At 37.4% G+C, this 14,926-nt stretch overlaps 1 protein-coding gene across 1 annotated transcript; it reads left to right on the plus strand.

Moving 5' to 3' along the window:
- The first annotated feature begins 4,061 nt into the window (after positions 1–4,061).
- Positions 4,062–5,230, plus strand: LOC121808947. The gene is made up of 2 exons (XM_042209503.1): positions 4,062–4,334; positions 4,379–5,230. Exons 1-2 carry the CDS (start codon positions 4,062–4,064, stop codon positions 5,228–5,230), a joined length of 1,125 nt encoding a protein of 374 aa, XP_042065437.1.
- The last annotated feature ends 9,696 nt before the right edge of the window (positions 5,231–14,926 follow it).

The raw sequence follows: 14,926 nt of genomic DNA on the forward strand, positions 1-14,926 counted from the left end.
GGGGGAAGTGCTATTGAGACAAGACATTTAATTCAGTCAGATTTTGACTCTCGGAGGTTCATGTCTTCATACATGGAACCGCGTTCATTTGCTTCCGTTGTGCATCTTAAAAGACTCAAGTCTATTTTGTTCAAAACTCTGATTTTATTTCGAGCTATTCCCATTTGTTTGGAGCTATGGTCGAGTTGTGTTGCTTTTCTCTAGACCGACGAAGATGACAAATGAGACATTTATAGGATTTAATGTCTATGGGCTATTTTCTTAATGTTAATGTTTTCTTATTGTTAATTCTATTTAATTTATAACATAATTAATGTCTATTGATTTTTTTTCCTTACCTTTCTAATTCTTTTTCTCTTCGTCTCTTAAAAATAGATAATATTTGTCATTTAGGAATGTCCCTTAAAAATAGACCAATTATATTTAAGGAAATTTCTTTCTCCCTAATGAGGCTGGTCCTATTCTCCACTAACAATATTTCAATCATTTTTTCTTTCTATCTTCTCTTACTTTACTAATTATGCATTAAAACTTGTGTCGTTTCAAATATTGTCAATTTTTAGGGGCGGAGGGAGTATTTTTTTTAAATTTACACCATACTTTATGTCTACTTCTTTTTATCTTAATTCTAAATTTTATTTTATTCAAATTCTACAGTTTTCTTTAAATCCCCCTCCGTGCCAATTGAAGTGAAATATTTGCTTTTCGACCCGAAATTTTATGTAGTGTTGTTTTGGAGTTAATGATGAGAGAATAAGGTAAGAGAGATGAAAAAGTAGAAATAATGTTGTTTTCATTTTAAGAAACGTTTCATTTTTAATAAAACAACCCATAAAGGAAAACGTTTTATTTTTAATGGAACAGAGATAGTATTAACAAATATATAGTTTTTATCATCATTTACTTTTTGGCCGAGATTTTATGTAGTATTATTTTTTTAATACTCCGTATTAACAAATACGGAGTATATAGTTTTCATCATCATTTTTCGACTCCGTCGATTCTTTCAATGCTAACGTTATTTCATCTATCACTATTAACAAATACGGAGTATATAGTTTTCATCATCATTTTTCGACACCGTCGATTCTTTCAATGCTAACGTTATTTCATCTATCTCTATTTTTTAATACTAATTCTCTAAATCATTTTCTCTCATTCGTAGCTCTCTTGTGCAAACCCAACTGTCAATGGTAAAATTTTTGTACAAATAGAAAAATAGCTTATTCTAGGAGCATCTCCAACTAGAGGTGCCCACTCTTCCGGAACCGTCGGTTCTGATTTTGAAAATTGCCGAACCGAAACCGAACCGCGAGGGTGTTTCGGTTTCGGTTTCGGTTCTGGACCGGCGGTTTTCGGGCACTTTTTTACGATTTTTCATGGTTCCGAACCGTCGGTTTTCGACGATTTTTTGCGGTTTCGGCTCAGTTTCACTATTTTCTGACGGGTTTTCACGGTTCCAGTTTGGAACCAGCGATTCCGACACGGTTTTGGTTTGAACCTGAACCGAACCACGGTTCTAAAATCGACGGTTTTGGTTCGGATAAACTCTCACGGTTCCATTCGGTTACGGTTTCGCTGTTAACCGCCAGAACCGTAAACCTTGGGCTCTATCTCCAATTATTTACACTAAACTCAAATAAATTTTAGTGTGAATGTCACATGAAATACTCCAATTTTACCCGAATAATTTACACTAAACTTAAACTTAAAAAATAGGGAAGTGATCAAATACTAATCATCTAATTGTGTTACTTGCTAACTAACAACACACTATATTAATAATGTCAATAAGTGACATGAATATGTCAACACAAATTTGTGCTGACATTTTGTAAATGTCAAGATGAATATACTCATGTTATTGTTTTGACATTTTAAATATAATGTGTTGATTAGTGAATAAGTAGCACTTTAAGCAAAATGTAAAGATAGATTTGTGTTGACATACTCATGTTACTATGTTGAGATTTTTAATATCATGTGTTGATTAGTTAGTAATAACACATTAAGATAGCTAGCACACTAATGCAACCCAGAATAGAATATTCTCTATATTATGCTTTTTTTACTCACAAAATTTAAAAAAAAGTGTTTGGTTTAGGTTTAGTGTAAACCTAAAAATAGGTATTTTTATTCAAAAACCTAAATTAGGATTGATTTTTGAGTACCTTTAGAGCTAATTACCAATCACATTTTAGGTTTTAGTGTACCATTGGAGATGGTCTAACCATAGTTTCGGCCCTCCAATGTTAAGGGAGTGTTTGAATTGGTAGATAGACATATTTAAAGTGCATTTAATGGTGCAATCTAGTGTTTGATATGTTGGTTAAATTTTCTATATGACCCGCTCAATGGGCAGCCCTTTGAATTAAGGCTGAAAAATGGTGTTTTATTATCATGGAAAACTGAGAGATAATAATATGTGCAGCACTATATCAATATTAAATTATGTGGAGTTTATTAATATAGCCTCAACCTTCGAAATATAGAAAAAGTTAGAGGATAGTTTTAGAATTTCCTACTATAGTTTGACTTTAAATAACAAACCAAACATGCGGTATTAAGAACTATATATAACATATCATCAATTCAAACACACCATAAATATCTAGTTTCGCCTCTCTATACAAAGAGTTAAGAATGTTACCCCCTTCGTCTCAACTAAGTTGAGTCGATTTCCTTTTAGGATTCCCAGCTAAGTTTGAGTCATTTCCTTTTTTGACAAAAAAACAAAACATCCAATCATTCTTACTTTATTCCATCATCCTACTTTACTCTCCCTTTATCTTTCGTACTTTATTCATCTATCATACTTTTCAACCCAATTTCTTTCCGTGCGTAAATTTGTTTGACTCAATTTAGTTGGAAGGAACGGATGAAGTATAAAGTAGGTTTTACAATACTTTGGTCTTATTTTCTGCATTAGTCTTTTATTCTCGACATTCTTACCTCTACCAATCCTAAATCCGGGGTCATGTGCATAAGGATAGTAGCGAGTCAGTCTTTCAGCTTAAAAAAGCTTTGTTGTATAATTCAACTTTGGTCAATAAACGAAAGTAACACGCTATTTCCTTAAATTTTGAAGGGTCACTGTGCTATGATTACTCCTTTGGTCCCGTCTTAATAGAGGCGTTTCATTTTCTGCACTTGTTTTAGAAAAATAATATCAATAGTTAAACTGGAGAAAAGTAAAATAAAAAAAGAAAATAATGAAGAGTTACACTACTTTTTCTCCACTTTAACTATTTATATTATTTTTTTAAAAACAAGTGCAGAAAATGAAAAACCGGACGTGAGGGAGTATAAGAGATATGATTGATTTGCTTTTCAACAATCATGCATTTTAGTTTTGCTTTGTAGAAACAGCCTTTTCCACGTATGGTTGCTTTTGCACTATGATAAAAAAACTTATCCCTACCTTTAATTTTTGGAAAAAGTTTGATGTAACGAAAATAAATTTGATTTTCCAAAACTTTTCTGATCTTCTTCTATGAGAGAATGATAGTATGTAGCATAATATTTATTGACAAATTCTATTCTTTTTGCAACAAAGTTTTAAAAAAAACACAAGCATAAGAAAAAAAATGGTGTTTGTGTTTCAAGAAAACATGAATTCTGTTATTCTTTGTGAAGAAGAGAAACCAATTCAAGAAGTCCTCTCCTTTCTGATAGTTCTTGCTGAAAGAGTGATCACCGCAGCTCAGGAAGCCGGATCTTTCGCCGCCGCAAACCTCAGAGTCTCCGGCCAAGTGACTGATATTTGCAAGCTTCTCCGCCCCCTCGCCCGCCTCTCCGCCACCACCACTCTGGCTGTCTATGACCGCCCCATCCGGCGCGTGTGCTAAGGCCTCACCAAGGCCCTCGACCGCGCCTTGACCTTCGCTCGTCGCTGCCGGAACGAGAGGACCAGCTTCCTCCACCAAATCCTCTCCATCAACATAGCAGCTGACTTCAAGAGAGTGACCTCCTCCCTTGATTCTTTTCTGGCTGATCTTCGGTGGCTCCTCGCTATCTACAATCGTGACACGTTTGATGTTGGAACGTTGTCGCCCATTGCAATGACTGACCCCATTTTGGCCTATGTCTGGCCTGCCATAGTCTCTCTGCACATGGGGCGGGGCGAGGGGGCGGCCCAACTCGTGGATTGCACGAATATGAATGATAGGACTAAGAATGTGATAGTGGATGAGGCTGGGATCCCTCCACTTTTGAAGATGTTGGCCTATGGCACGGCTCTGTATAATCTGGCGGATGATCGGTACAGAGTGGGCAAGATCAGGGACGCTGGTGGCGTTAGGGCGGTTGTGAAGGCGATGGCGAAGGGCCCGCCTGTGAGGGTCCCGCTTGTGCTGGTGGAGTTGGTGATGGTGTGCAGGAGGAGTTTGGGGCAGAGGATTTGGCAATGCGTTTGGTGGCCCTGTTGAGTGTTGATGTGGATTTAGATAAGTTTCTTGATTTGAGTTACCTCAAGAGTAGTAGTGTTGGTGAAGAGTGTCTTAGGAGTGATAAGGAGAGGGAGAGGGAGAAGGAGGTGGTGGTGGCGCCTGAGGTGAAGTGTAGGCTAAAGATAAACGACGCGATCGCTCTGTGGAAGCTGGCGCGAAGGAGCTTGGTGAACAGTCGAAACATCACCGACACGAGGACGTTGCTAGTTCTAGCGAAGATCATCAAGAAGGAGCAAGGGAAGCTCAAGAAGAATTTCTTGAAAGTGGTTGCGGAGTTGGCTGAGGTGGCAGAGTCCAACTCCGACCTCAAACGCACCGCGTTCAAGCTAACCTCAACGCCCGCAAAGGGCGTCTTGGATCAGCTGTTGAAGGTGATGAGTGAGGAGAGGAATGCCAACATGATGACTCTGGTGGTCAAGGCGGTCGGGTGCCTAGCATCCATGTTTCCAGCGAAGGAGAAGCGTGTCGTGCACTGCTTGGTGGCTCAGCTTGGCCACTTAGACCGCGGGGTTGCTAATGAGGCAGCTAGGTCTCTCAGCAAGTTCGTTTGCAGTAGGAACTACAACCGGAAGGAGCATGCTGAGGCGATCATCGAGTATGATGGGGTGCCGATGCTGGTGAATCTGTTGAGGAATGATCAAGGTCAAGTCCATTTGCAGTTGGACGCGCTCGTGCTTTTGTCCAACCTCGCTGTAAATGCTTGTAACACGAGGGTTCTCGAGGAGGCCTGTTCTAAGGGCGCTACAGGGCGCGACCAAGAATGTCGTCTCCCTACGGCCTGAGCTGAAAGAACTATTTGCTAAGGCTATACACCAACTTGTCATCTATCAGGTTGGAGTAGTTCCAAATGCTGAGACTTGGGAGGTTTAGTTGGTGGCGTTCTCTATGGCGAAATGAGGCTTTCTTTAGTGGTGTGTTATGTGATCAAAAAAATCATTGAGTTGTAAGGTGAGTTCAATAAGACGGGGATAAATTTGTGGTATGTTGTGTGGAAGTGAGCAAGTGTAGTTGTAAATCAAAGCATATAGCTTACCAATGTTTGGTCCATCTACTAAAATTAGTTATATTATACTACTCCATCCGTTCCATACTAGTGGAGACATTTCTTCCGGGACGAAGATTAAGAAAATGATGTGTAATGTATTAAATAAAAAGATAATAAGGTAAGAAAGTGAGTGAGAAAAAATGTGTTGACTTATACTAAAAAAGGAAATGACTCTACTACTATAGAACATACCAAAATGACAAAATGACTCAACTACTTTAATGAATACTAACTAAGGTGGATCTTAATATCAACTAACACTTTTCAACTAGAATTTTCTATATTTTCTTCCTTATTTTATCTATTTTGTATTAAAATATATGTCTTCTCTATATTCTTTTGTATTAAAATACATATCTTCCCTAAATTCTCTATTTTTAGAAGACATGAGGAGTATTTTATAGGAAATTAGTTTTCATTATCTCATTGCTAAAATTTTCATTTCCACCTTTTTATTTTGAGTGGATAAATACTTTCTTCTTGGTTGCTCTTTGGAGATCGAGCTACCGCAAAAGCCTTACATGATGTAATGTCGAAGAAATTTTTCATAGGTTATACGCATGGCACTTAATGTAAAATGAAATCAAACACTTGAGAGATCTTATAAAGGAAGGATCGTGCTTGATTTTAAAAGGTATATGTATGGCTTTGAGGATGAGGCAAAGTTTGAGGAAGCTTGGAGTAACTTATTGACACAATTTAATTTTCATGACAACACATGGTTGAAACATATGTACAGTGTGAAGGAAAAATGGGCACGTTGTTATATAAAGCCGTCATTCTTAGTATGAGAAGCACACAACTCAGTGAAAGTGTCAATTCTAGTATCAAGAATTTCACGATTCCCAACTTAAGTATTGCACAATTTTTTAAGAATTTTGAGTGTGCCGTTCAGAATAAACGGTATAGTAAACTAAAATGTGATTTTGAGCCACGCCAAAAATTTGTCCAAGTTGAGGTTAGAGAGTTCACCAATGTTACAACAACTACTAAGATCCATACTCCATTCATTTTTTTACCTATTCTGGAATGAGTTCATCTTGATTGCAACTCCATACATGGAACATAAAGATGAAACGGGATCAATATTCAAATATTTCATCTGACTAATCGATCATAATGGAGAATGAAGAGTCACCTATGATCTCAATACAAGTTTGAGATGGTTAGATTTGTTGGGATCGTCGACTGCTCATTAGTTTGATATTGTCCGCTTTGGATGGAGCCAAGCCCACACAGATTTGTTTATGGGTCACCTCCAAAGGCCTCAAACTAATTAGGAGTTGATATCAATTATTTACTAATCCAACTTCCCTCACTCATCCGATGTGGGATGAGTTAGTAATCCAACAAATCGAGACCACATCAGGAAAACACAGTCGACACATCGAGACATTATGTACCTGAATCGAACTTGACTCATCATGGGCCCCACACAAGGCCCAACCCAAGCTACCTAGGCTCCGATACCAGTTGTTGGGATCGTCGACTACAAATTAATTTGATATTCTCGGCTTTGGGCTCCGCCCGCACAGATTTATTTTTGGATCACCCTCAAAAGGCGTCAAACTAATTAGGGGTGGATAGCGCTTATACACTAATCCAACTTTCCTAACTCATCCTATGTGAGATAGGTTTGTAACCCAACAAGATTAATATATTGTCATTCCGTGAAAGTGCTTGATGTGTGAAGTGGCTTGGAAAAAGTGTGTGCACTAGGTGTTTCTCAATCCAACAGGTCCAGAGGATTCACTAGATCACAAGGTGTAGGAGATCATGATGAAATGGTCATTGGATACACTTTTCACTGCTTCAAAACCTTAACCCATCATACTATTGGCTAGTATATGGAAATAAGGATCGATCCGACAGAGACAGAGGTGTTAGCAAGTATTCAGAGGATTTGGTAAAAGAGGTCGGCTACTGCTACGCAACTCATGTGTTAAGATTTTTTTAAAACTACTGGATGCAAGAGAATTGAAAGTACTTGACTAACTACTAGACCTAAGAAACAAGAAAAATACGTACGCATGTATGACTCATCAGACGTAAAATTACTAAGAACGAACTAAGCAAACTACCAGGTCGAGTAAAATATTTCCCAAAACATTCACACAAGTACGCAAGAAAAAGCAGTGAGAATAATTTTCCGAATTAGCTACGGTGACAGAAAAAGTACTACAGATCTGACTCTAACTACCAACGATCTTCATCTTCTTCAGCAAATATGAAATGAACACAAACTACAGAGCATAAAACACAGAGAAACAAAGCAAACTCAGATCAGACTTCAAACGTTACGACTAAGCAGAAAAAACTACCAGATCCACACTACCAGGTCGAGTAAATCGAAAGCAACAGTAAAACAACCATAACCATGCAGATTCAAACCAGTACATATCAGAACCACAAATCCAAATCACAATTCCACTCCCGATCAACCCGATTCAAACTAGACCCTATCCATCAACTCTGAGTCAATCGATTCAACAACAAAACAACTCCAATTCAACCGATCTCAACTCCGATTCAATAACCAATTGCGAAAAGCATCCAACTCAGTATAAATAGATAATAAGCATCAACACCAGGTAAAACAGAAAACATAAATTTCCTTAGCCACTGGAATAAGGTTCAAACGGGAAAAATCAATCGCCGAGCTTCCGGTAAAGAAGTTCACGACGAAACAAAAACAACAGAAATGTAAAACGATTGTATCTTCGCCCCGTGGGGATGGTGTTACACCACAGACTAAGCTAAACCACCACAAAATACCCAGAATTTCTCATCGATGCCAAGTGCATGTCTGAAGTGAGCTAAAGATGAAACTAAGGAGTGTGTTGGAGTTGGTGTAGAATGATCCCCTCTCTTCAAGATAGTTGTCCCATTTTATAGTTGAGGCTCAGATCCCTAGGGCAATCCTTCTTCATGATTTCTCATTTTTGCCCTCCGAAAAAGGATCCTTTAGAATTTTCTCCTTGTTCACTTTTGTTTCCTGCCAGCGTTTTCACTTCACTTTCCTCATTTTCGTCTGCCCGATTGATTTGCATGCATTTCCTGGGTCTGGCAGATTTTTCACGCACCTGAACTTACAAACACTTATTAGTTCACTAAAATCACATAATTTAACACCATAACCGATGCATGAAATAAGCCTTATCAAACCGCTCACACTTAAACCATACTTGTCCTCAACTATGAAAGACAAAATAAATTAATAAGGAAAATTTCGATGCATGGTTATCTCTTGACCGACTCTAAAGAAAAAGACACAACTTATAGTCCTAGACGCAAAAAGACTTGGACAAAGAACACAGACTCATATAAAAGAAACAAACAAGACAAAGAAGACAAAACAAAACTCAGATGAATAAATTGGTTTAACTTCTAGCAGCCGTCTCAGATTCCCCTCCCTCCATTCTTCTATCTGGTCAGTTGGTCAGTTTGTTAAGATAGCCCCTATTTTCACCAATTGCTGGATTTACTCGGTCACTCATTCCTCACCAGAAATGTTAGGACCATTCACTCATTCATTTTTGCCATACCACTGAAGCCTTGAGTTCTACTGACACAGGGAAGTCCCTTAAGGTCTTTCACTTAGTTGTAACGGGGCCAGGGGATTATAGTATATATGTGAGGATCCTAAGGGGCCTAAGTTCAAAAAGTGCGAGTGAGAATATATGAAGGACATATGAACTTAGTGTTAAAAGATGGAAACGACCTCCCATTTTACAATCTATCTTCCCAAAAATTTTGGAGTTGTTCCTTGGCTAAGGTGGCCTTATTCCCCCTTTCTACCGGGTCAAGTTATAATTTTTTTTCTGCCCTGATTTTTTCTAACAACTTTTTTTTCTTTTTTTCTTGGGTCATGTTACAATTTTTCCTGCCCACTTTCTTTTGTCTAAATTTTTCTCGGGTCAGGTCATAGAATTATCCTGCCCATTTTCTATCTAACTCTTTTTTCATTTTTTTTCTCGGGTCAAGTTACAGATTTGTCTGCCCGTTTTGTTTTCTAACTTTTTACTTTATATCTCCCCTGTTTCACAACCTATTTCCTTCTCCAATTGGTTAGTTGCCCCCACTCCTAAGGGTGGGTCGGTACGGTATACCGTACCGACCGTGCCATACCGCATACCATACCGGAAAGTACGGTATGACAAAATTCGGTATTCAATACCGATACCGTACCGAATTTTCGGTATACCAAAATTCCGGTATACCGGAAATTCGGTATGATATTTTTTGATACCGTTACCATACCATTATTACGGTATACCGTACCGTGTTTCGGTATACCGTTTTTTAACGGTATACCGAAACACGGTACGGTATACCGTAATAACGGTATGGTAACGGTAACGGTATACCGAAAAATAATTGGTTTCTTGATTTGTTCATTTACTAATTGGTTTCTCGATTGTTCATTATTTTTTGCTATCGGTAATTCGTCCATCACTCTATTCAATTTTATATTTTGGTTAGCATGTTATCAAGTATCATATTATATTTGTTGTTGCCGATGATGTTGATCTTTAAGTATCTTTTAATATATATTTATGGATTATTTTGATTACATATATTCAGAATTTTATCCCATAATCGTGGTTAATGATAAAATGAAGGTACTTATTGATTATTTTTGGCTATTTAGACCAATAGTAGTAATAATTGGTCTTATAAATAAAATCTCCAAATAGATTTACAAGTGTAATGAAATAAAGATTCAATTTTTCCCCCTAGACTTTAATTTCAATCTATCATTATAAACATGCATACAAATTCTCAAAAATATTAACAAGGCACGGTCTTCCTTTGATTTGAATAAATTTTTAAAATACTAGCAAATAATATTTTTTTAATTTGAAAATACTAAAATTCAACATATATCAAAATTTGGCTCATTTGTTGGTTATGATGAGTATATTTTAAAGTTAAGGGTTTAGGATTTAGGTTTCAAGGTTTGGGTTTTTAGTGTATAGGGTCGCTATATTACAATGAAATGAATCTCGACTAGAAAGTGTCTCACCAGTGCAATATTAAATTATTGCAACGTAAACTTGCTCCTACAGTTATAACTCAACTGTTAATTCATATTTTCACAGATTTAAAATGCTTTTTAATTTTAAGTCTGATATTTAAATGTCAAGACAGCTTATTAAAATGTCAACACAAATATGTGTTGAAATTTTAATGTGATCGTATTGACATTTTTAAGAAAAGGTAGCATTTAAACACACTCTTGTGTCTATGTGGGTTAATGTGATTGAAAAAGTATAATCCAAAGTAAGAGGATGTCGAATATTCTTTTGTTTATCATTTCACAACTTTTATTTCGCATAATGAAATAAATATGAAGAAATTAAAATGACCCGTGCATCGCAAGGGCGTGACACTAGTTAGTAATTTAAATTGGACATTTATTTCTCTTTAAGAATTAAGAATGACTGATCAGTATCCTATTTATTCATCCTTCAATTTAAGTAGTATATAAAATAAGATAACATACAATGAATTAAGTACTAATTAAACGATTTGATTCATTTTCAGCTGCACATATTTTTAATTGACATTTTATGAAGTGGGACGAAGAATAAAACAAAATTTTTAATTACTTTGTATATTTGGAATATGACATTACACAAAGAATCATATACTAAATGGTGTGAGTTAATACAAATTCTTTCAAATGTGCTATGTTGAAACATATTCCCGTTATCGTATTTTCAATCTTCTTTCGGTGTTATGTGCTATTGTGTTTATTATATTTAATAGGATGAGTTGATAAAAAAATAATTCAAGTTAATTTTGAATTTGTTTGAATAAATTATCATTTGAATGTTTAATTTTATTGTATTAATTGATGTATTAAATTTTTTAATATAATATATATATAAATGTAATATATATATTACAACATATTTAATATTAATATATATATATATATATATATATATATATATATAAAATAATCTATCGGTATACCGGTATACCACGGTATACCGGTATACCGTTGATTCGGTATATACCGAAGTTTCGGTATACCGTGGTATACCGGTATACCGTGAATTCGGTATACCGCGGTATAGAAAAATTGATACCGTTACCGTACCGAAACACTGCGGTACGGTATCATACCGTACCGGAAACTGCGGTATACCGAAAAATCGGTATTTTCGGTATTTTTCCGGTACGATAAGTCCGGTATTACGGTATTTCGGTATAATTTCCCACCCCTACCCACTCCGCCCCCTTGTTCACATGATATGGAAGCTAAAGGTGCCAAAGAAAGGACAATTTTTCTTATAAGCCCAACATTGGCCAACTAGGGGGTTCATTTACAATGAGGCAGGTCCATCAACTTTGAAAGAAATAAGCTCAATTGGTTTCTCCTATTGCCTTTAGTCCTTGCTCCCCTATGTAATTTTTCCCTAAGCATCAAGTGGCAGCTTCACTTTTTTTTTGTTAAGTAGAAAGTGTTCTACTCTAGGCTTATAACTCACATTATAGAGGGCTTCACAACTAGATCAAATTAATGCCTTAGGAGGTGAAGCGGAAATTTGGAAGAGTGTGAAGCAGAAATTCATCGCAGACTCAACCATGGAAGCCGAGTATGTGGCCACTTCGGAGGCTACAAAAGAGGCTGTATGGTTCAAGAACTTTCTTATGGATTTAGGTGTGCTTACGAATCTTCCCAAGAGCATCACCATCTATTGTGAAATTCTGGTGTTGTGGCAAACTCGAAAGAACCAAGAGCTCACAAAGCGAGCAAACACATAGAGAGAAAGTATCATATCATTAGAGATATAGTGCAGAGAGGAGGCATACAAGTGGTCAAGATTGCGTCAGAGAACAACCTGGCAGATCCTTTTGCAAAGGCATTGGCGGTGAAACCATTCGAACGCCATGTTGGAGGGATGGTAGTTCGACTCATTCAAGACCTCAACTCGCTTTCAGTATAAGTGGGAGAATTAGACGTGAGCACCTATATTTTGTATACTCGAAAACTGTTTTGAGTATAAGTGGGAGATTGTTAGAGTTTGTATACTATAAATCACCTTTCGAGTGATTGAATACTATAAAACTCTATATGTTATTTTCCAAAGGAATGAAACAAATTATTTTTGTCATAATGTTGTTATGTTTTACATTTAATGGATGTTTATTGCATATTTAAATGTATAAGCAACATAACAAAGTTTAAGTCTTTGTTTTAGTAGACCGGTTGTGGGCGTCGTCCACTTTAAGGTAACACGGGCAGTTCTGAACAAAGAAAAATAAGAATATCACAACCTAGATAGGCCTAGACTACCTATCGTGAAAGGTTGCAATGTCAGTCCACATATGTCTAAGCCTTACTGAAATAAGATGACATTGGTATGGTATATCACTGAATTGGATCTAACAGCAAGAAGAGTCTTTATGCTATCTACTGAAAGACGATGTCTTGATAATTAATTTCTTAATCAATGTACATTAGCATTGAGCATACGGTATTGATTATGCACTGCTTTGACTTACCAAAAGGTGCGGGTTTTTCGCAACCCAAGAATCATGGTATATTGGGTAGTGGTGATTAATATCTAACAGTGCTAGAATTGCTATTATATTGAATCGTGCGCGAGGTGAGTCTCGTTTGTTAACGTCCACAAGAGGAGTTCGAAACAAGGTTTTATTATTCAGAACTTAGCTAGTTGGAGTTTGATTACTCTACGAATAATAAATAAGCGTTTCTTGCTAAGTCCACTCTTGGAGTTAATAATATGTTAATTAATTAAATCCATAACGAACATTAATTAATTAATGGACGTTTCTATCTTAAGCATGGGAAATAAATGACAAAGAAATGGAAACTCGGAATACTTGTAATTTCGGATTTCGATGGGCAGTGCAATATTACTTCTATATTGGCTGCTCGTAATATTCCAATATAAGCTTATATTAAATAGTGGGTTCAATTTAATTAGTAAGAGGCTAATTGGGGGAGGCCATATCCAAATTCTTCCAGAGATCCCTGACTGGGCCGAATATGTGACTTAATATAAATAGGAGAATAAAGGATACAGAAAAACACTTGTATTTTCTTACAAAATTTTCGTCCAGCTCCTATCCATCATAGGGGACGATTTTTGCTTTCTCAGTGAGTATTTTCCGTCTTCTTTATTGAAGTCCTAGTATTCTTGTGAGATTAGCCCACACTGATATCAGTTTACAGTTTGGGAACCAGTCAGAAGATCCGTGGTTTAGTAATCAAGATCTTCAAGTGGAGAAGGCGCTAGCCATCTTCGATTCTTTGGAGAATCAACGAGGTAAATTGGCTAACTCCGCAGTAAGCATGTTTTAAGTGTTAATTGCGCTAAAGCATGTTTGAATTCAAGTTATGAGCATGATACATGTGAAAATTATGCGAATAGAATTTGTCTAAATAATGTGCTAAATAGATCAGAATATTATGTGATCCCTTAGACCGCACGCTTCCCCTGCCAATCCCTTCAATTGGTATCAGAGCCAGTCTTTGACTCTGATTATTTGGATTTAAATTTCACGAAATTCATGTATGCATGTATTATTTGATTGCAAAGCATGTTCTTGGTGTTTTTGTTTATTTTTTATGCATGATGAACTCAAGAACTATCGAATCAAAGAACTTAAATTTTTCTATCGTACGAGACGTGCGATCTGTCGGCAGTCGCGCCGAGACAGATCGCACCACGTGCGATCGAGATAGAGTAGTTGAAGTAATGGGAGCCGAGGGATCATGCTCACGGGGCGATGCGCAGACGAGCGTAGGCTCATGCGCACCGCCGACCGAGACCGAGGACCCTAGGCGGCCCCCGCTCAAAGTTCGACGGAGGGAGGAGGCGCGGTGGATGGTTCGTCCGAGAACCACCCAGGCACTGCGAGCTTCACCCCGAACCCTAGGCAGAAGAACGAGTCGGGGTTCCAGCAGCTGGCCGATAGCGACGCGCCTCATCGCGCGACGTCGGCTGGAGCAGTGGGAGCAGCCGGAGTCGGGGCCGAGAGCAGCGGTGCCTGTACGCGAGCTGCTGGCTAGGAGCTCCAGCACCGAGGCTCAATGCCTGGTGCGCTGCTGGCCGAGAGGCATGTGTCGATGTCTCAAGAAACCCCAGTCGAGACATCGAGTCGAGGATGCGTCGGGTGGCCGAGTGGCTCGACAGGTTGCCGTCGATGAACTTGTCGGATCTTCATCGTCATTGGTTCGTGCAAACCTCTAACAACAAGATATCGATGATGGATTATTTTGATGATTATTTAATGGAAATAAAATATTTTGGGAAGATTTCCCTAGATTTTAGGAATATTTGAATTATTGACTATATCTATGGAAATAAATAATATTGTTTTGATTCTTAGATGATATGGACAAGAATAATTTAATAGTTTCCTAATATTTATATATCTAGAATCCTAACAA

The sequence above is a fragment of the Salvia splendens genome, chromosome 6 (genome assembly GCF_004379255.2).
Source record: "Salvia splendens isolate huo1 chromosome 6, SspV2, whole genome shotgun sequence".
Lineage (NCBI taxonomy): Eukaryota > Viridiplantae > Streptophyta > Magnoliopsida > Lamiales > Lamiaceae > Salvia > Salvia splendens.